The 23,874-nt window shown below is 40.8% G+C and overlaps 1 protein-coding gene across 1 annotated transcript; it reads left to right on the forward strand.

The window, feature by feature from the left end:
• The first annotated feature begins 2,410 nt into the window (after positions 1–2,410).
• alas1 (5'-aminolevulinate synthase 1) lies at positions 2,411–19,200 on the forward strand. Its single transcript, NM_001008071.1, is given in 11 exon segments — positions 2,411–2,486; positions 3,198–3,410; positions 8,013–8,213; positions 9,157–9,303; positions 10,669–10,891; positions 13,498–13,682; positions 15,148–15,327; positions 16,504–16,668; positions 16,862–17,130; positions 18,225–18,387; positions 18,846–19,200. Coding segments are annotated over 10 exon segments (1,887 nt in total). The 5' UTR covers positions 2,411–2,486; positions 3,198–3,217; the 3' UTR covers positions 19,007–19,200.
• The last annotated feature ends 4,674 nt before the right edge of the window (positions 19,201–23,874 follow it).

Genomic DNA, 23,874 nt, shown 5'->3' on the forward strand with positions numbered 1-23,874 from the left:
GTGTAGCGCTGGCTCCTTCTGAAAGCTCAGACTCAGGCACAATGCACTGAGATGGCGCCTACACACCAATATTACAACTAAAAAAATACATTTGTGGGTTTAAGAATAAAATGTTAGATGTAAACAGTGTAATTTAGAAATAAAAAGAACACCATAAAAATCATGACAATCTCTTTCAGCAGGATTAGTAATAATGCTTCTTGTACAGCAACAATGTGAATACATGCTTTCAGCACCTTACTTTTCATTATTTTCTTCAATTAAATGCAGTAATTAGTAGCAGCAATTAGACCCACTGACCTTTTGATCCATTTCTACAGACCAATTGTCCACTGCACTCTGTAATTATCACCACAATTGGTTTAATGTCCTCCCTGTAAAAAGATGGCAATGAAAACAATAACATTAGTCAAACTAAAATATCTATGAATTTTCTTCCAAGAAGATGTAAGAAAGAGAATTAAGAGAATAAAAGATGATACAAGTGATCCTCTAGTGCAGTGATCCCCAACCAGTGGCTCGGGGGCAACGTGTTTCTCACCAGCGCCTTGGATGTTGCTCTCAGTGCCCCCAAACCAGGTAGTTATTTTTTAATTCCTGACTTGGGGGCAAGTTTTGGTTGAATAAAAACAAGACTTAACACCAAATAAAACCTCCTGTAAGCTGATAGTGTGCATAGAGGCCCCTAATACCTAATAGCCAATTGTAGCCCTTATTTGGCACCTCCATGAACTTTTATGGTGCTTGTGTTGCTCTTCAAGTCTTTTTACATTTAACTGTGGCTTAAGAGTAAGAAAGGTTGGGGATCCCTGCATTAGTCTCTGTGTCTGATTTTGTGCCCATTATTGCTTTTTCACTTGCCTCCAGAGCAATATTAAGTGACCTGCACAAACTTTACGGGCAATGACCTATGCTTTGTCGGGCATGGGAATTTCCATCTCCCATAGGTGTCAAAGAGGCTCAAAATAACTTTCCTTCTGTGTGCATTTAATTTGCTACATGCAAAACCCAGATTGCAATCTAGCGTAATTGTGGGAAAATGCAATGATATGAATTCATACAGATTGCAGGGTATTTTCTGGTGCTTTGTTACCCGCAGGAGATGTGCCACTGTGTCATTGCCATTAGGGATTAAGGATTGTGTAGCACTTCCATACACACACAGATTTGCCTGCTGCTGCCTCTCTGTCTGTCTCTAAGTAACGCCCAGGGTAATTCTCAATTTAAAGGAAAATGCTAGTGTCTCTCTGCAGCTAGGGCTTTGGTGTATAGACTAATTCTTAACTCCTCCCTTATTCCCCTTAAAGGAGAACTAAACCCTAAAAATGAACATGGCTAAAAATGCCATATTGTCTGTCATATAAACTGATGCTACTGATGTTTCTAATGCTAACTGGGCTGCAATGTAGCAATTATCTGTGTTAATTACTAATCAGTCAATCATATTTATATTCTATATATACATTATATTGTGCTGTGGGTGCCTTGGGCTGGTACAGAAGCACAAAACATAATGTACAATATTTATGCCCTACTTCTTTAGTTAGGCTTTAGTTCTCCTCTAAACCTGTGAAATATGCCAATAAGGAGGCTCAGATAGGAAGTTGTTTAATCCTATTAATGTTCTGAAGTAGGACTGTATGTATAAAAGGTATTATAGAGTTTAGGCTTTTGTCAGAGCACAGAATTGTGCAATATGTGTTAACTCACGTGCTAGCTAGAAGGGCCCCAAAAGGTTTGAAAATAATCTGAAGTGTATAGTGGGAAGCAGGACTGGGAGAACAGTCCTAGTTGGGAGGTAACGGATTGCCTCTAGTTACTATGTAGATCTACAGGGTTATCTGTATCATGTTTTCCCTATTAATAACTGGCATTAATCATCCCATGGGCAGCACCCCAGGCTGGGCAAGGCCACACAGTGGGAAAGCAGCAGTTCTGCACATGTAGTTATAGGCAGATGTTCAGTACAGGGGCCCTGAGAGCTTCCTCCAGCAACTCCTCTTTTCTCCAAATTAACTAAATCAGATATCAGACTTTACAAGGTGAGAATTTACTCCATATTTACTCTTAGATGGCCCTATTAAGGATACCACCAACTGGACTGTTCATTTCCTATGTAACCTTCGCTTGTTATTATAAAAGGATAGTTAGAATGAAATAAAAGTTCTGCTGCTGGGAAGCAACAGGCTCTCCTATTTCCTACGGAAAAAGCCTGTGAGAAACTCATGGCGTGCAATGACATCAGTACTCTGCGTGTTAAGGGCACGGCGGGCAAATACAGTATTTAGCAATACAACTATCATGCCACGATTGGTTAGTGGAAGGGGCGGGCTATACATCTAACCAATGGCGTGGCGGAACCGTGAGAGGACTTGGCTAGGCAGCAGCCGGAAGCTCTCACTCTACCAGGTGACATTGCGGGGCTAGCTGCCGGGAGAGGAAAACCCAGGGGTGACTGCTGCCATTCACTTCTATTCGTGCTATTGGTGAGTGGATCTGACAGATATTTCCCTCTTCTGCAAGTTATAAACGTGTCTGTGCCTCATTATGGGAGCAGGCATTATTTTACAAGTGTTCTGTACTTATACATTACAGATGTACCGGCTCTGCTGAGAATGCTGGGAGTTGTAGTCCTTTAAATCGGAATAAGTTTTTTTTTCATCCCTAACCTACTCACATGTTTGTATACATGTCATTGTATTATGAGAGCAACTTAATGCTCTTCTAACACACAGGTCGATATGAGTGTATTCTTTTCATACAGAGCTGAAGGTGTTTAGTTCAGGGATAGTTTAGAAGCATCAGTCAGCTCTCAGAAGCCAGAGGCTGCCAAAAAGCTTGGGGCCAATGGCAAGTCTGCCTGCCCTGTAAAAGATTCTTCCTCTTTCAGTAAAGTCCTCAGTTAGGATTTGGTATACGGGCATGGGTTCTGTTATCCAGAATGCCACTTCCCATAGAGCCCTTCTACAAGTTGCATAAACCTGTGCTTGTGGCAAAACCTCATTGGCGATTTTTTTTTAATCTTTGAATTTGTTTTAGTAGCTTTACAGAGTGATGATCAAAATGACAAGCAGATCCCATATCCAGAAAACCACAGGTCCCATGTAAATAGATCCCATACAAAAAAATTGTAATTGAACGATAGACAGTTTGTACTGTAATTATCACTCTGATTTTTTTTTTTTTCCTCTTTGCAGATTTGAAATCCCCGTCGATAATGGATACCATTGTGCGCCGCTGTCCCTTTCTCTCCCGTGTATCCCAGACCTTCCTGCAGAAAGCGGGCAAATCTCTGGTGACCTATGCTCAGAACTGCCCCGTGATGATGGGGACCAAGCCCTTGTCATGTGCTTCGTTGAGTACGTCGGCTGTTCATCAGCAAGAGACCAAGGAGACATCAGATTCCAAGAGTAAGTAAATCAGTGTCAGACAGAAGTTACTTAGTTCATTTACTTTAGCCCTTTAGAGAGATTTTTTTTTTAAAGGGTAACTAAAGCTGTGTGCTCAGTGCTCAGTGCTCAGTGCTCAGTGCTCAGTGCTCAGTGCTCAGTGCTCAGTGCTCAGTGCTCAGTGCTGGTATAGCTGCTATTAATCAATTGCAGAATATCTTAAGCAGCTGGGTGTTGAAAATCCACTTTTCATAACAGGCTGGTAGTTTCCAACTGTGTGTATGTATATTGTTATTTATAAAGGGCCACTTGTACATTGGAACAATACTTTAATAGGATATAATCCATATAAAGTACAACATGTATGTATATTTTTATTTATAAAGTGCTTATACTAATGGCACTAGTGCTAATACATTCAAGATTAAATTCTACGTATTAAAGAAACAAAATGAAGGTGGCCCTGCCCTTTAGAGTTTACAATCTAAGAGGGAGATGTCTCTAGTTACTTCTTTCCAGTTCTCCTAGTAGCTTATTCATTATTTACTGCCCTAAGGCCAGTGTCCAGAAAATATATTCCTAATGCCCTGAGGGGGTAGAGTGGAAGCCTAATTCCTGGGTCAGTCACCTTAATTAGAGATCAGTAAATTCTTTCTTGTTTTGAGCCCTTCCTCCTTGTTTTATCAGCCATCAATGGACCTTATTGCTTCACCCAACACAACTTCTTCCATTCTTTATTTATGTCCTTAAGTTATACATTCTGTAGCTTCACAACATGACCTTTTATTTTCAGGAATGTGTCAGGCTGCTGTCCTCTAGGTGAGACAGTTTTTAGGCCAAAGGTACAGATAATCACTAGCACACCACAAACACGGGAAATGTGACAAATGGCAGGTTTCTTCAAAGGATTGCATTTTGGGTTATATTCTGATCCAGGATTTGCTGGACTTGTTTTAGTGACAGCTTCTCCCTTCCTATATTACGTCTGATTCAGGCCTTATTTCTGTTAAGTACATAATTCTTACTCTTGCACCAAGACTGGTGTTGATGCTAAGGATGTCTATAATTGTATAATGTATGCTGGGAGACTGATCATTATGATATAAGGCGTCTGTTTGAGTTGGTTGTGACTTGGCAGCTTTTGTGTTTTAATATGGCACTACTATTTCAAAATTAAATATAAGCGTGAGAAGGGAATGTACTGTAATGTGAGTATAATCACTTGTTCTGCCTTTGAAAGGGAATAGTTACAGTTCATGCCAAATGTCAGGACAGCTATAATAAAGAAGAGAGGGTGCAGGGTCCAGTTATTCCAAGGGCATAAAAAGTTATTTTTCATGCAGTTTGGGGCCAAAGTGGAACAAGTAAGTTTTATAAACTGGCCTTTTCAGAAGTATAAGCTATGTGTTGTGATCATTTCTTCTATATGTTATTGTAAGGCACAGTACACGTAAACCCAACTAAATACATGAAGGTGCAAACACCCCAACATATAACATACATATACAACATATAAAAAAAAACATTGGTCACCCTATTGGCATATGTGGCTACTTAAAGGAGAACTAAAGCTTAACTAAAGGGCAGAAATGTTCTACATTATGTGTTGTGCTTCTGTACCAGCCCAAGGCAACCCCAGCCCTTTAGCAGGGAAGATCTGTGCCCCCAAAGATGCCCCCAGTAGCCCCCCATCTTCTTTTTTGCTGATTCCCTTCACATGCTCTGTGCTGCTGGCACTTACCTGAGCTTAGGGACTCACTCACAATATACTTTATATATAGAATATAAACATTACAATATAAGGCTGATTAGTAAATTATACAGGTAATAATCAGCCCTGTAGAATCAGCTTATATGACGGGCAAACCTCAAGCAAATTTTCTGCTTGATCATTTACGACAACCCCTAAACTTGCCTTCCCAACAGCTCCCCAGAGCACACTGAGCATGTGCAGTCCCACTGACACTCCTAACAAAGATGGGGGGCTCCTGGGACAACTTTTAAGGCCTGGATCATTACTACTAAAAAGACGCTGAACATTTAGCCTAGTGTAATAAGTTCAGCATATAAAATTTATATTTCTAACAATATTCATTTTTAGGCTTTAGTTCTCCTTTTAGCATTTTAGTGTTTGTGCCTGTGAATAAGTGCACAGTTATGCAAGAACCACACTATAAGTATAAGGCCTAATGGGTTAAATGAGACTTGATGGGTAGAAGTCCTGCACCATGGGTCTGGTATTGTGCAGTTTTGCCAGTCATGTCTCACTGATTAACCCATGGTTGTATAACCCTAAATAGATTGTAAGCTCTTCAGGGCAACGAGAGATCTCTAGCACTTAAGTATTTACTCTAATGAGCATAAGAAGGAATGGAAAATGTAATGTTCATGACGGTTGGCCCTCCCATGGGAGCAGTACGTGCTGTTTCATGGGTGCGGCAGTACCCTCTGCAGGTCATCGTGACAGTTTAGGCTATGGAATTGGAAGCCATTGTTGTAAGATCAGATGGAGGTTTCCAGCGCTTTAATCACATAGGCGTTTGTGTTCAAACATGATTTCTGGCAAAGAACACACAGTCTCAATTACCCATACAGTCAGGCAGGGATCAGTTCTGGTATTTGTCTTGTCTTGTGGCTCAGAGACATGCTGCTTCTCTAACATTCTCTAATATTCTCTGGCATCTCCACTTGTGTTGTTTTTGTAGATGACCCATTTGACTGTAAAAACATCATAAACTAAATAGGTTTTATTATATTTCTCGTTTTGTGACGTGTCACGAACTCACAATGACTGGCAAATTATGTGCAAGGTGAAAGGAGTTTTTCCAATTGTGCCTGTAAGACTTGTGAAACCAGAGCAAAGGGAACAATCCCAGTAGACTGTGCCCAGCAAGGTGTGTCTGGAATAGATATAATCCTCTTTTACAGTCAGAATAGATTGAACATTAACACAAAGGTCGCTCCATTTACATTTCATGTGTCTTGTGGCTAACTAAATGGCCCTCATTCACTGTATGTCGCCCAACCCATAGCATTCACAAAGCAATCAGATCTACCTAATTGCACATTTTGATTAATTGAAGCAAAGGCCTGAATGCTGTAAGGCACTGTACTAGAGCAGATCCGCAACACTGGGCATAAAGAGAAAAGCACCACCTACATAAGCTCATACTCTTTAATATGTGAATGCCGCATGACCACATGTTGCTTGAGTTGGCAAAAAAATATTTAGCTCTTAGTAATGGTGGCCAGTGTTCTAATCATAGATTTATTATGTCTTATTTACAGTGGCAGGCACAGTGGGAAACTTGTGCTTTTCACTGCATTGAGTTGCACCTAAAAGAACTTTCATTTAAGGTATTTGTATTAAAATGCTGCACCTCTGTATAGTTGCACTCAGCACCAGTCAGTCGTTCCTGGCTTCTGTTATGAATCAGGTACTGCTGTGCCTATTGCCGCAAAGAAACTCTGGAGCTACTGCCACCTGCTGAGTAGGCAGTAGCTCCAGGGTTCCCTCAGCACCCTGCGGCTATAGACGCACACTTGTGGCAAAACAATGCACACATCACTCAAATGCCAAGCACCAGAATTGACACCAGCAAGCACCAAAAATGATGGCAGGCAGACTTAAGGTGGCCTTACACTTAGTAATTCCATTCTTTTGTGGGACCATTCGTTCCCACCCTCCACTGACATTCAGGGCTGAGTTGTCAGATAGAGGTAGAAACAATAGAAATTCTACCTCCACTTGCTGGTTTAGCCCTGAACGTAGATTTTGGTTGGGTACCTTCAGTGGCGCCAGATCAAAATCTTTTAACTTGGCCAATTGACAAGTCAACCGATATCCACAGCCTTCTGCGATATCGGCCGCCTCTTTGAGCCACCATACACGCACCGAATATTGTACGTACAGTGTTTCATACAATAATATCGGTGGATGTTTGGCCAGCTTTAGAAAGCATTTGCCGCAGTTGAGGTGGACATAGTGCAGTTGCATCAAGAGAATCGCCAACAACAACATTCTTGGGGAAAACCGGTGATTGTACTCGAAATTGTACTTTGCTCACTGCAGTAAATGAAGGTGCCCAATTATTTGTAAGTTGCCATTATGAAGTAGAAAGCTCTTTTATTGTAATATAGTACAGTCATACAGTTAATTACAACTGTGTCCCTTCTCTCTGGGCAGGGCCCTCATTACCTACTGTCTGTGTTTCTGTGTATGTCCATGTTATGTGCCCTTATGGAAAAAAAAAACCTGTAAAAGTTGATGTAAAATAAATATTCTATTTATAAAGTTGAATTGTTGTATTTATTGTGGCTTACCAACATGCGTCATGATCACAGAAATAATAGTACTGCGAACGCCTTTATTTCTGCCACTGGTTTACACTAACTCAGGGAAGGAATAATAATAGCACTTAGTATTCTATTTGATAAAATGGAAAATGAAAAAAAAGCCCATTTCTGTTGACTTTAGAAGGTATGGAATGCTGCAGTTGCAATGCAACGATACACATGATAAACTTTTACATGCATGTGACCTTATCATATTTGCACAATATTACTGCATATTTACTACTTGCAGTCATACAATATCTAAAGTCTATATTTAAATTCTTCCAGCACCACTTAACAGGACCCAGGTTCAGGGAGGCCTAACTGGATCCCAAGTGCCAGCAGATCACCCTGGCGCAGTAAGTGGGCAGAGTGCATCAAAATGTCCTTTTCTGGCGGCCCAGATGGTGCAAGAAAACAGCAGCGTCATTCGCAAGGCCAGCCCTGAGACTCAGGAGGATGTACAGAAGATGCAAACAATGAGAAAAGGTATGTTGCTCTGACTTCATGCTCTAGTCTTGTTACCACTGAGAAGTGATCAGAATGGCTGTCTCAGTTTGGGGATTTAAAAAAGACATCTCTTCATGAGGCGTAATATATTCAGGGTGTTACTTATTTATATTACTTGCAGTAAATGCTGTGGCACTACAGGTTTTTATCAGCAACAAGATCACCTAGAGTTGCTTTGCCTGGTGGTGTGAGCTTCATTTAGGCGCTCTATATGGCAGTGCCAAATACAACTGATGGGGCAACGGACAGGCAGTGGCATTGCTGATGTTGCAGAAAGGCTACATGATGTTGGCCACCTATGGTCATAAGACATTGCTTTTCCCTAATTGACTATTGAGTGTTGTTGAGGGAATGCCTCCCGAACTATTCTGCATTAAGTATCTTAATCCAAACTTATTTGACTGCACTATAGCTAAAGGCACAGCACAGCAATACAGTATCATGTGAATTTTGTCTCCAGGCCCCAGGCTTAGATTAATATACTTAAGTTAGCCTTCCCTGTGTACTTGTGTTCATGAGGCAGCCTTCAGCTTGGTGAGAAGTTGTACATATCAGATTATACCCAATGTCATAATTTAAGCCTGGGGGTAAGTTTCATGTTTGTTTTCCCTGTTGCAGAAAACCTTATTGCCACACATACTTATCAGATTGGGTGTTATAACTTCCTTATATCGCAACCACAGCCCTGCAAGGGGTTAGCAACATGCAATAGCTATATTTGGAAATTCCAGTGTTACACAGCATGTCAGCCTACAGGGATATTAATCCTCTGGAAATTGAGAACTATAATTGCCTTTTGCAGTTATTGCTCTATATATTACCTCTTGATCTATATGATATAATTCATAGTGCAGTACAGAGAAAACTAATGGTATTTCTTTGCTAAATATCAAGTGACCTTTCTCACTCTTGTGCATTTTAGATTTGCGTGGGCCAATCACCAAAGGTGCCGGAGAAGCAAAAATGACCCTGCAGAAAAATCGTAGCGTTCTAGAGAAATTTCAAGAGAGCGTGCTTCATCAGAGGCCTGCAGTAGTTTCCCATCTTCTTCAAGATAACATGCCTAAAGGTAAGTATTTCTATGAAAGGGAGTCACATGAAAATGATACTAACTTCACTGATAAAAAAAAGAGAACCAGTCTTGTGAGAGGAAGTTGTCACACAAAGCAATTATTTGCCATACACAAATAGACCCCTTGTTTGGAAAAGTGACTGCAGGAGTCGATCATACAAATTTGGCCACCCATGTGCTGAACCAAATCAGGCTTATCTGATCATTGGCCCTTGGGCAACTGATTGGGTCCTATGCAGGCACGTGCTGACGTGGTTCTCCTCCTAAAGGATTTTTTAACCTGCCTTATAGATATCTGGGTGATGCTTGGCTAGATGTTGATTGGGCAGACTGTGGGTGGCCCGCATATAGTAAGCTGCCAGGTTGGTCCAATATTATTATTGGCTTTTGTATAGCCAACTGTAGGCACTCAGAATGCAAGTCTGTGTTTTCTCCAGGTGTATACCTTTCAAAGCATCATAAAGGATAAGTAAGCCTTTTATTGTAAAATCCCCAAAAATTAATCTAAACAGCTGCCGAATAATATACCTCATTCTCTGCATGCAGATTTTTTTGTTTCTCTATTACAAACCGCTTAACTGCAGCTCTTTTACTGACTTCCTTGTCTAGTGTAAAGCTCTGCTACATTTTGCTTTCTGAGCCCTCCTTCTCACTCAGACTATGAAGACCTCAAAGAGGTGCCTACTGGGCATGCTCCCTACCTCTGCTCCAATTAAAACCAGCCATGCACAGTAGGCAACTCTTTGAGGTCTTCATAGTCTGAGTGAGAAGGAGTGCTCAGAAAGCAAAAGGGGTTGAGCGTTAAATGACTGCTGTTCAGCTGCTTGTAATATAGAAAAAGTCAGTTTCAGTATACAGAACTATCGTGACCATAAGGGATTGGATTTAATTAGGCTGAACTTTTAGAAGTCAGCTGTATCCTGAAAAAAAAAAAAATTGGGCCGCATCACTAATCTTTTCCATTTGATGTATAAATATTGTTATAGTCAGAAACATTTACTGCTGCAAAGATATACAACTCCCCCACTTGTACACACAAGTACAGGCATATCTTTGTCATTCTGTATCATGTTGCTAAGAGGCTACATCCTTCCATCTGGAGAATTATGACTCTAACAGGAGTAATGTTCCTAAACACACACATTCTTTGTGCAGCTGCCAAATGGCTAGAACATTCCAGCAATGCCAAACCCTAGTGCCCCTGTGCGTAAGGGCCTCTTATCTGTTAATAAATAATGTGAAATTTGGGTAAAAGTGTATTTGGCAAAGTAAATATTGTCAGAACACTGTGTAATGACTGTGCATCTTCTGTGTCATGGGAGTGCAATAAATGTTTGATTAACCTTGATTAACCCTCCTCAGCTGTAAAGACCTTCAAGTATGACAAATTTTTCGAAAAGAAAATTGACGAGAAGAAAAACGACCATACTTACCGCGTCTTCAAAACTGTCAACCGGCGTGCGGAAGTGTTCCCTATGGCTGACGATTACTCCGACACTTTAATAAGCAAGAAAACTGTCTCTGTGTGGTGCAGCAATGATTACCTGGGAATGAGTCGCCACCCTAAGGTGGTAGGAGCAGTGATGTAAGTTGGCTTTTGTGCCCCTTTAATGGGTCAGGTTATGTCAAGGCATTTGGAGCACATTTACTGTGTCTCAAGCAGTCATTCATTTTGCACTGCAGGCACAGTAATATAATAACTAATATAAATATAATACAATATAAAAACTAATATAAATCTGCCACTACAATCTCCTTTGGAATGATTCAATTAAACTAGCCCTGCGTTATTTTGATGGAGGCCAATGCTGTAAATCAGCCTCACTGATTCTGCACAGAAACGCGCCCTTTCTGAATTCTTTTTTTACTTTTGAATGGGACGTGATGTGTTATTTTGGCAGGGCGAATCCCAAACACAGTTCTGTTATTTCAAATAACCGTACATCACACAGCAAATGACAAACTGATGGAGTGCAGTGTTCGTTTATTCTGTGTTTTTTCCTTGCGTGACTTGGATAGTTTAAAACCTAATGATTGCTTCATATACACGTGGCTGATCATACCATACAGGCCCATATATATCCTAACAAGTTAATCATCATCTTTGCCTGCATGCTATGTGTTTACACAGCCAAGGTCACATTGATCTGATAGCTGGAGTCTCATCATTGCAGTGTAATTCAGGGTCATTATTTTTTATCAAAGAGACACGCCTACTCTTAAGGTGGCCGTACACGCTACAATTACGAATGTTCCCACAACTGTTGCTCATAGGCAAGATCGTTCATCCACTCTACTAACCTTAAGAGCTGAATTATCAGATACGCAGGTAACAACAAAGGAATTCTTTTCCCATATCTGAAGATTCAGCATTAACACTACACTCGGTCACCTTGTCTTTCACCATGCATGCACCAATTATCATACAAAACTTTGAAATTGGTGCGTGTATCAACGCCTTTAGGCCAGAGTACAGATATCAATCATGTCAGGCATTTCTTTTGGGTCTTCAAGTAGAATTAATATCTTAATTAAGTATGTTCATATACTTGCTTCATATTAATCTGCCCTCTTGCCCTGACTCTAGCTTTTTTCATACACTGTGCATTTGGAACTGACAAATAATGGAGGGTTTTGGGAAGGGAGGGCATTTTAAAAAATAACTGAAAAAGGGTGGTTTAGACCAATGTCAGATAGGCAAATTCAGGTCCCTTGCCTGGGGGTATGCATTGACAGCAGTGGGATCTACCTGTTACTTTGCAGACAGGGTGGATTTTGGGCAGAAACTGCTCATGTAAATTTTTGGGGGAGAGCTACCCCATGTGTGGGGGAAGTAGTGGGCCAGCAGAGAACATACTGTCTGTGTCTGACATTTGCATTAAGCATGAGTAATGGGATTCTTTTAATAGTAAGGTGCCTGTAGCACTTTAAGAATGAAATATTATTATTTTTAATAATATTATACCTGTCCCTGATCTTTACTGATAAAGGTACAGTGATATAACTATGGTTATCATGACATGACATGGTTACCGTGACCCAAATCTAGTTCTTCCTTGGGAAGCTTGTACAACAGACAGACAATAGGAATGCATGTAGTAATCCTACCCAGATGCACCTTTCGTAATGGGCCTTTGCTTCATAACCGTTTGCCAATGTTTTTGTTGCAAGACCTTCTCCTATTTCATTTCTCCTGAAACACAATGCGGTTTCCTTCGGGTGAATCTCGCAACTGGGACAAAATCGCCTGCAGTACTTATTTCACAGAAACTTATTCTCCAGCCTGTGCAACACAGGGGGCTGAAGTGCAGTGAGTGTGCAATTATCCCAGCACTCTCTGTTCTGTGGATTATATGAATAGAATTCTAATAGCAGTGTGGGGCTTTCACATATAAAGCTTTATTCTTTCCCACGCGACCATGTTACGAGGAAGGTTTCTTATTTCAGTTGTCCGTCTATTCACTGTTTTTTGTTTTTTTTTTCTTTTTTCTTACCAATACAAGCCCTTAGCTATGATAATGCTAATAAAAAGCTTCACTCAGACATGAAATCCTTAAGAGGATTGGAATTATTTTACCTGCTAAAAAGCTTTGCAAGACAACTAGCAAGATGCCATTTAAACTCACACACTCTCCCTCTCTCTCTCTCTCTTTCTTTCTAAGATCTCTCAGGGATCTTTCGGAAATTTGGATCTTCATACCTTGACCCTTATATGTCATTAAAGGCAGTAAGTTTGCCCAGGAGCAGTAACCCATAGCAACCAATAAGATATTTGCTTTAAAACAGGTGACCAGTAAAGGCATCCTGCTGATTGGTTACTGTTCCTTTGAAAACGTAATGTCTTTTATTACATAACCCCATTAGTCTACTAAAAAATTATCTAACGATTAAATAAGCTCAATAGGATTGTTTTTCCTCCAATAGAGGAAAAAGGACATCATTTTTAAAAATTAGAATTGATTAAAATTGAGTCTAAAAATTGAGGTTCCTCTGTGTGTGCATATATATATATTTGTATATTGATATACTGTACAAATATATGTGTCTCCTCTTACAATAAAACCTTTTTTATAAATGGGGCTGTGACTGGGATGAAACAATTAAGTGTGTTTAATATCTCGATTTGCTCTATGTATTTAAATGAATTTGCTATACTAAATATGAAGAAAAGCAATTTTTTTGTTTTTTTAGGGAAACTCTTAAACAACATGGAGCGGGGGCCGGCGGCACCAGGAATATCTCTGGAACCAGTAAATTTCATGTTGAGTTAGAGCATGAGTTGGCAGATCTCCATGGCAAAGATGCCGCCTTATTGTTTTCTTCCTGCTTTGTGGCCAATGACTCGACACTCTTCACACTGGCTAAAATGCTGCCCGGTAAGGAATGTAATTGCAGATCGTTACAATAGTGCATGGGGGGTTATGTTAGGTACAGGGGCCTAAAAGAAGAGAAGGCAGCTGGGTGTAATTCAGGGGTTTAATGGAGCAACATGTGAAATGCTCTCAATACAGCATTCAAGACATAAAAACAGAAATATGTTTTTTAAAGATGTGTGAAATGGCCAAGTAGCAATGATACTGTTGTTAATTGAGGGGGCAGCCTATAGAAATAGGAGAAAAATCAAGGCAGAGATGAGAATAAAATGCAAACAAATTAGTAGTTTGTTAATATGGGAAAATCTCAAAAGGAAGTTGCAGTAATTACAGAGATAATTAGGGATTTATATAGCATTTTTTTTTATTATCCTACCTGCTGCTTCCCAGATTTTAGTCATGATTGTGGCCACACCTAGGATGTTGGGTGGATACTCTGTAATAGCTAGAGGGCCACAGGTGGGAAATTCCTGGTTTATTGGATTCCAGGCTGCTAGTAAAGCACTAGTGCCCTTTAACACTTCTTTGTAATGTGCGACTATATGGGGATCATTGTTGCTGGTTTGCCGGGAGCTATATCTTTCTTTTGTGATACTCCGGCCTATTTGGTGTTAGTCCGGGCCAACCAAAGCTTATTTAAAATCTGCTATGAACCATGTGTGGCTTGTTACTATACTTTGTATAACTCCCCCAGGCATTACCTTTCTAACAATACATGCCTGCAGCAGCTGTTGCACTCAGCGCACTATAAATCAGCTGGTAATGACAAGCTTTAGGGGTAACAGAGCGTCCCTTTTATCACTAATGCTCACAGCGAATAAAATGCATGTTTTGTGAACAAAGCATTGAAAACACCATGGATTGCATAGATTAACAGTCCCGACATCCATTTGGCCACATTGTGCTGCTGTAACATTCAGTCAGTGCCAGCAGTTACACACACATTTCTATCATACACTGAGTGATAGGAAAGCTGAATGTAGGAGACTAAAGTGGGCCATGTAAAAGCTGTTTAAAGGCTCTTGGATCCGCAGAGACTGACTCATGAGTATTCTAGGATGCAGAGGTTACGCTTTATCTACAATGTTAAACAACATATGAATGTACTGGCTGCACTATCCTACTTAGCTGTTGGAGGACAGCAGTGTGACAGGGTGAACAGGCTATGAAAGAAGACACACCTTGCTGAACTCTTTACTATGCATGCATCACACAGGCTCAGTTTGTAGTACTAAAGATCTGGGTGTTATCTAGATATCTGCTGTCACATGTTAATATAATATGCAATTATGCAGTAATTACATATATCACAACACATTACCCTAGTTTGCCATTTGCCTTCCAATGAAAGAATGTTCTAGGGGTTTAAGGGATGATTATGTTGGTTGCAGCACAGGGCTAATAGCAAAGGGGAGAACATGCTAATAAATAATACTAAAACCTGCATCTGGTTTCCTTTTCAACTTAGGATGTGAGATCTATTCAGACGCTGGAAACCATGCCTCCATGATCCAAGGCATCCGAAACAGCCGAGCTCCCAAATATGTATTCCGTCACAACGATGTCGGCCATCTTCGTGAGCTCCTCAAGAATTCTGACCCCTCCACCCCTAAAATTGTGGCTTTTGAAACTGTCCACTCTATGGATGGTAAGTTGCTAATGGTACAGTTTGCTCGAGGTCTAGTAAACCAGGTAGCATTTACTGGTCTGCTGTCCAAAAGCAAACATTTAATGACTTGATCTTGCGCAAAACCTTTAACGTTATTACATTTCCCCATTAAAAAGTGCTTTCTTGTTTATATGTTTGTGTTTTTATTCCATACCTTAAGAGCAGGAATGCACAGTTTTCACCCTTAGCTGTTGTTGAACCATGCCCCCCCCCCCCCGATAAGCACACTGGGAGATGTAGTCAACTGCAGCTTTAGGACCATAGCAAGTACTGCCTTTAGTAATAGGGACTAAAGGCAAAGTACTCCCCCCATTATTTTATTTCAGCTCTCCAGTTGTTACTGTGCTGCAGCTCTCACAACCTGAGGATGGTCGGTGCTGTAGTTCACTTACAACTGGGGAAAGCAGGTTAAAGACTTATTTAAATCATCTGTCATTTTGAGTTGGTTTTCAATGTTTCTGTATTATGAATACAAAAAGAAAGCTGTTTAAATTTATTCCTAAAGTAGAGGCAAGCTCTTTTTGTAAGCATGGGGTCCCTGCACAAGCCCCTCTCTCCAAACACTCTAAGCAGAAGGAGAAAGATGTACTTTTCTACTAAGCATAATGGGCCCTCCACACTGGCCCCCTCCCCAATAGCATTGCTCCCTTGTACCTAAGCAGAACTAAGCACTGGGTTTGGTGGCCACCATAACTCACCACTCCAATTCTCTGGTTGCAATTGAGACCAGGAGCATGTGCATTGGGAGCCTGGAACAGATCATTTCTGGTGTACATGCTTCAGTTTTACACCAGGGACTGTAAATGAGGTAGACAAAGATAGTGGCTGCTGGGCAGGTCTGCCTTTTCTGCCCATGTAAAAGGGAGAAGGGACATTCAGAGGGGATGGGGGTCTGGTTTACTGCTCCTTTAAATTCATTTTGCAGATTAAAAAAGGGAGAAAAAAACATAAGATGTTTACAAAAGACCTTTTAACAAAAGACTAATCCACAATCAATTATGTTGGTTTGGTGCCTTTTATTCAACAACCTGGAATTTGATTTTATTTCCCATCAGGTCTAGGTCACTCTGTTCTAAACCAATTATAGAACAGTAAGTGTTCTGAGAAGCACAATTGGCCGTTCTTTGCTAAGGTTTCTCTCAATCTGTTCTACAGGTGCAGTCTGCCCTTTGGAAGAAATGTGTGATGTGGCTCATGAATACGGAGCCATAACGTTTGTTGATGAAGTGCACGCCGTGGGATTGTACGGTGCACGGGGAGGAGGCATTGGAGACCGCGATGGAGTAATGGCCAAAATGGACATCATTTCAGGAACACTCGGTATGAAGAATTTTTGCAATATTCTTCCCTTCTAGTTTTAAAGGTCTAATGTATAATTTACTAAAAGGATATGAAGTCTAGGCCTTCTACATAATCACTCACCCTGAACACTGTATTTAATGATTTCACTTCAGTTTTACTGTTATCAATATGTTTGAGGTTTAATTCCTTTGTTATTGTTATCTCTCTGAAGGCAAAGCATTTGGCTGTGTTGGTGGATACATCGCTAGTACAAGTGCCCTGATAGACACCGTCCGATCCTACGCAGCTGGTTTTATATTCACAACCTCTTTGCCGCCCATGCTTCTCTCTGGAGCAATAGCATCTGTGAGAGTCCTGAAGAGTGAAGAAGGTCAAGCTCTCCGCCGCCAGCACCAGCGCAATGTTAAGCTCATGAGACAGATGCTGATGGATTCAGGCCTCCCAGTGGTCCATTGTCCGAGTCATATTATCCCTATCAGGGTAAGGTTATGATTTAGTTTGCTTGTGCACTTTGCTTTGGAGCAGGTCTAGACTGGGAGTCTAAATAGGCCCTGACATTTCAAATACACAGAGGCCCCAAAAGCCCCCTGCCAGCCCAATAAATAGTGACTGTCTTACAGCAGCCCCCTGGCATTAGCTAGAACCCACAGATTGTCAGTCCGGCCTGCTTTACAGATGCACTTACATTACCATTGTAGCAGCATGACTAGGATTGAAGAAAGTGTTCTTTTTTTTTATTAAAAGTAATGTTTTATAGCTCACTAACACTGACAGGTGCAGACAGAAATTATTAATATTATTTTAAAAGGAGAGCTAAATCTTAAAGGGGTTGTTCAACATTAAATTAACACGTAGTATAATGTAGAGAGCAGTATTCTAAGACAATTTACAATTGGCCTTAATTTTTTTTATGTGTGGTTGAGGAATTATTTATGTTTTTTTCAGTAGCTCTGTATCAGCCCAAGGCACCCACAGCCCTTTAGCAGGGAAAATCTGAGCCCCCCAAAGATGCCCCAGTAGCCCCCCATCTTCTTTTCTGCTGATTTCCCTGCACATGTTCTCAACAGCTGCCCAGAGCCCACTAAGCATGTGCTGACATTCTGCCTAACACTCTCCCCATAACTGGACTCTTCCCAGTGTCACTTTAAGCAAAGCCACTTTAAATCCTCACTGCACAATTTCAAATATTTCATTGCATTTTTTTATTGTAAATACTTGTACCTTTATTGCTCGCATTTATTATATTTAATATTTGTTTTTTGTTTTTTTTTTTATGTCTATGTAAAGTTGGGAGGAACACAGGTCAAAAAATGTCATTACAGTAATGATGCTTCATTGTTATTTGTATATGACAATAAAACTTGAAAAAGTCACTGACATTTAAAAGATGTCCGAACAAGATCTAAGACAGTGAACCTGTGTTCAAGGCCAAGACTTATCGTTTTCCCTGCTTTTTTCCTTAGTATAAAGCTAATAAAAGGTGCTTTTCCCTAGTCATGATTTATCTGTATCCACTTCCTGACTCTGCAGTGCCCAAAGCATGTTTATTTAGATTTACTTTCCTTCTTTTCCAGGTTTCTGATGCGGCTAAAAATACTGAGATTTGCGACAAATTGATGAGAGATTATAACATTTATGTACAAGCCATTAACTACCCCACTGTTGCGCGTGGAGAGGAACTCCTGAGGATTGCACCCACACCTCACCACAACCCTCAGATGATGAGTTATTTCTTGGGTAAGTGTTCTTCAGCAGTGCTTACAGCTACTTAACACAGTCTTTGCTTTTTGGTTCAAGAGACAATATGGAGATTGTTTGCTGATTAATATGAAGATACAGTTCTGGGAAAGCTGTTTCCAGGCATTATTCCTTAGCTTTAATGAGGAAAGCTGTAAGGAGGAAAGGTTCAGGTTACATAGCAGATAAGTTGTGTAGAATATAATGGTGTTATTTTATCCACTATTTAACCTGTGCCAGTTATCCCTATTTTAATTGCCTCCATTGCTACACAGCAGCTTTGTTTCTATAAACTACAGTTACATTTGTTACTATAAATGCAGAGCAAAGATCTAAAGTAATCAGTGATAGGGTTACCATGTGCAACAAATTTGCCCTTTGTTGGTAACCAAGCTGAACTCTTCTTGTGAAACCTATGTATTACAGTAGTGACAATATGTTGCTGTTCTTTCCCACAGACAAGCTGCTGACCACCTGGAAGAGTGTGGACCTGGAGCTGAAACCTCATCCTACAGCCGAATGTAACTTCTGCAGGCAGCCTCTCCACTTCGAGGTGATGAGCGAACGCGAGAAATCCTATTTCTCAGGCTTGAGTAAGATGATATCTGTAAGAGCTTGACACAACCCCTGTCCCCATAACAAAACAAATTCTACATTTAAATAGAGATGAAATAATGTATCGTAGTCAAAAAAGTATACACTTTTATGTCACACTGGGTATCTTGTCTAATAATTCCTGTGTTTTATATTATGAATATTGTATTACAGGACAATTATCTTTTCTTAATGAATTAAAAATATTTGTCTTGCAAACCATGAAAACTCTTCTGTCATTCTTCTTTGTTTTGGTTTCAGGCCAGTGTAAATGCATTGAACAGCTAGAAACATACTACTGACACAGGGCCAGGGATGTAGATTGTTAAGGTGGTCCTAAGCTGCTAATACACTACCTAAGTTAGGCGATATTGGGCAAAAATCTGAGGTATCGGACCCCTTATCTGGAAACCCATTAACCAGAAAGTTCCAAATTATGGAAAGGCCATCTCCCATAGACTCCATTTTAATCAAATAATTCACATATTTAAAAATGTTTTCATTTTTCTCTGTAATAATGAAACAGTACCTGTACTTGATCCCAACTATGATATAATTAATCCTTATTGAAGGGAAAACAATCCAATTGGGTTTGATCACTGTTTAAATAATTTTTTTAATGGACATAAGGTAGAAGATCCGAATTGTGTAAAGACCTCTTATGCGGAAAACCCCAGGTCCCAAGCATTCTGGTTAATGGGTCCCTTACCTGTACAACTTTGGGAACACAAACTATAAGAGAGATGATCGCATCAATGAGCCACTGCAGTAATGGGAAAATCAAACCTGCCAAATATCGGTTGGGTAAGCCCATTCGAGGGCCCCACACATGGGCAGATAAGCTGCTGAATCGGTCTGAAGGGGCCGAATTGGCAGCTTAAATTTGGCCACCTTCAGGCTATTGCCATAAAGCATATAAACACAGGCCATTAATCAGCCACTAGCCTCAGCTTAGATTGAGCAAATTACATACTTGTGTATTCTCTGCATATGTCCCAGGCCAACATAGTGCAGTCACAGGAGTGAGCAGAGGCCAGCGAATCAGCTGAATCTGCTCGGTGTGGAAAAAGCCATACATGGGTCATTAAAATAGTTCTGTTTAATTTCTGGTACGTGCATGGTGGCTGGACAATCCTGACAAATAGAATATTGATACGATAGCTGATGTTGATTAAGATACAAAGGTGGGAAACAAACAGTGCTTGAAAATGAAGCTGCTGCCAGGACTGTCTGGCCAAATCCAGCTTGTGGGGCTGCAGTTCTGTAATGAGTATGGACACGATGACCATATAGCTGACTTATCCTTGTGGGAAATCCATCAGCCTTCCTACAGGTGGCTTAGAAATTCCCATCCACTCTTTACATACCTTTTATAGTTAAACAGACCCTATAAGAAGACCTTGTGTGTAAAGGTAGCAAATGTAACTAAGGTACAATGTGAAAATCAAAAACACTTGCCATTTAAAGGAGAAAGGTAAAACTAAGTAAGCTTTATCAAAAAGGTCTATCTAAATACAGCCATAAGCACTCACAAAAACACTGCACCTCTATCAAAAGAAACACAGGGTTTGTTTTATTCTTTTGTGTATACATGTTCTTCAGTGTCAGCATTCCTTCTCTTCCTTCCCAACTCTGTGTAATCGGAGCTACCAGCAGCTAGATGCTACAGAGACCAAGCTAAAATGGCAGCTTCTATCTTAAACAAACGGAGCTTCTAGGGCTGTTAACTCAGGTATGGTAAAGCTTTCTACAGAATAAATATAGCGTTCTAGCTTGCTAATGTGGCTAATCTATTGGCAGTAATATGCCAAAATTACTTTCTTTCTACTTTAAGAGGCAGTGCTTTGAAAATTCCTGAAAAACAAGTCAAACAAGTAGAAACAACAAAAATACAAACATGCAAGGGTCAACCCTTTTTAACATATACAAGGGAAAGGTGATGGAACAGGCTTGCCCTGCAACCTGATAAACACAACCGCAAACTGTGATTTAATCCACCTGTGCTAAGGTAACTAGTTGGCCCACCAGCTGTCCCTGAGAGTGCAGGCAATTCTTGTTCTGGGACAGCTGACCACCACTTGTTATGACTGTAACGCTGCTTTAGCCAAAATATAATTTCTAGTTTAGCCTGGCAGAACATCGGTTACACTGGACTGGCAATGGCACCACTGTGGAAATAATATGGCAGATTGTAGGATGCACTTTAAAGGCTACCAGCTAGTGGTCCCTCCAGTATTAGGGTTCAGGGAGTAATATCGAACTATCCTGACCTGAATCCCTATTCTTACTGTGGTCTCTTCGGACATCAGTGCTCAGAACTATAACTGCACATGAGCAAGGTGTGAAGGAGTAACACACACACAAAATGGCACCACAGAAAGAGATGCCAGCAGCAAGAGGTACAAAGGTGCATTTACACTTGTGTGGACCCAGAAGACCGCACACAAACACCCTCCACAACCACGGTGGCACCGGTAAAACACCCCCCATGCACATATTAGACAAGGGGCAATCAGGAAGTGGCTGTAAAGCTTTCCTTTAACATCATTTTCTATTGTATAAATTCTTTTTACTGTGTTAAATTTGATATGCCCCTGAGAAAGTAGGAGAGACAAGGAAACACATTGGGCTAGTACACCCCTCTTTTCCTCTGCTTGCTTACAGAACAGGGAAGGAAAGTCAGCCAAACCTTAGGCACTCCCCAGTGATTGTAATAGCTTACCTGATACCCTGTGCTCCTCTTTGCAGAAAAATGCACTGTACTGGGGTATTTCTGCAAAAGTTCTTCGGTGCAACCTTTCTTTCTCTTCTCTCTTCTTTTCACTGGGTAACCAGCGTGCACATACACACTAGAGGGAAAGAGCTGGCTTTTCATTTGGCTTTCAGTCTACTGTGCAGAAGACTCTGAAGAAGATGGCGAGGAGGATCTTCTGCAGAAATACCCTGGGCTGGTGCAGTTTTTAGACAACAGGATTACTGGCCCTGGGTATTAGGGCTCTGGTACACGGGGAGATTAGTCGCCCGCGGCAAAACTCCCTGCTCGCGGGCGACTAATCTCCCCGAGTTGCCTTCCCCCTGCCATCCCACCGGCGAACATGTAAGTCGCCGGCGGGATGGCAGACGCGGCGGTGCGATTTCGCGCAAATCGCCGAAAAAGACTCGCGAGGCTTTTTCGGCGATTTCCCGAAATCGTCTGCCGCGTCTAAATCACTTAGGAAAGTGATTTAGGGTGAAGCTACTTCTAGTGGCTACTTAAATAGACAATGCTGATCATTTACTGATAACAGTTTCAACATGTGTTTTAGCAGAGGGAATTCTCAGTATTGTCTATGGCAGGGGATTTTTTTTGTCATTTAGTAGCTGTGAAAAAGTAGCTGCTACTAGTAGCTCCGTGTGTCTTCACCCTTAAAACTCTCCTTCTCCTTTAAAACAGTGAGAGGCAGCACACTATTCTGTAAGTTATTGAGCAAGGAACATCATACCCTTAAGGGTGAAGACACATAGAGCTACTAGTAGCTGCTACTTTTTCTCAGCTACTTAAGTCCAGAAAATACCCTGCCATAGACAATACTGAGAATCGCCTCTGCTAAAACACAAATAGAGACAATTATCAGTAACTGATCAGCATTGTCTATTTTAGTAGCCGTGACAAGTAGCTACTAGTAGTAGCTCTTGACCCTAAACAGGAGGGGCCTATATATCATGCTATGTTAAAAAAATTGGCCAAATACCCAAACATTACCATCTGAATGGCAGCATTACAGTGCAAAGAAATGGTGTGTTTAACAAGCTGGGTAATATTAGGTGATTACGTATCTCTGTGTAAAAATCTGAAGTAAAAGACAGCAGACACATACATTGCTGTGTGAAAATACAGCATTCATTCATTGGCACCTGAATTGTTCCCATTAACTGTAATGATTACAAAGTCTATAGTGATGTACAATTATGGCATCAAATGCCACGATCAGGTGGCGTTAAATTATACACCAGCAATTTGCCATCTATTTAACACCACATTTTACATCGATCTTTTTCTACCGCATAATAAAGGGGTGTAAGTGCACCGCAGAATTAAGTGTAACCGAAAACCGCTGCAGGCATAGAACAGCCAGCACCCTGTATATTTCTACCGGTGTTTAAGTGTGAGATAAATATACTACAATGGCAGAGCTACACACAGTACGTGTGAATATCCTACAATGGCAGAGCTACACACAGTACATGTGAATATCCTACAATGGCAGAGCTACACACAGCACGTGTGAATATCCTACAATGGCAGAGCTACACACAGTACGTGTGAATATCCTACAATGGCAGAGCTACACACAGTACGTGTGAATATCCTACAATGGCAGAGCTACACACAGTACGTGTGAATATCCTACAATGGCAGAGCTACACACAGTACATGTGAATACCCTACAATGGCAGAGCTACACACAGTACATTTGAATACCCTACAATGGCAGAGCTACACACACTACATGTGAATACCCTACAATGGCAGAGCTACACACACTACATGTGAATATCCTACAATGGCAGAGCTACACACAGTACATGTGAATACCCTACAATGGCAGAGCTACACACAGTACAATGGCAGAGCTACACACAGTACATGTGAATATCCTACAATGGCAGAGCTACACACAGTACATGTGAATACCCTACAATGGCAGAGCTACACACAGTACAATGGCAGAGCTACACACAGTACATGTGAATATCCTACAATGGCAGAGCTACACACAGTACATGTGAATACCCTACAATGGCAGAGCTACACACAGTACATGTGAATATCCTACAATGGCAGAGCTACACACAGTACGTGTGAATACCCTACAATGGCAGAGCTACACACAGTACATGTGAATATCCTAC

Source organism: Xenopus tropicalis, chromosome 4 (assembly GCF_000004195.4).
Source record: "Xenopus tropicalis strain Nigerian chromosome 4, UCB_Xtro_10.0, whole genome shotgun sequence".
NCBI classification, from domain to species: Eukaryota; Metazoa; Chordata; class Amphibia; order Anura; family Pipidae; genus Xenopus; species Xenopus tropicalis.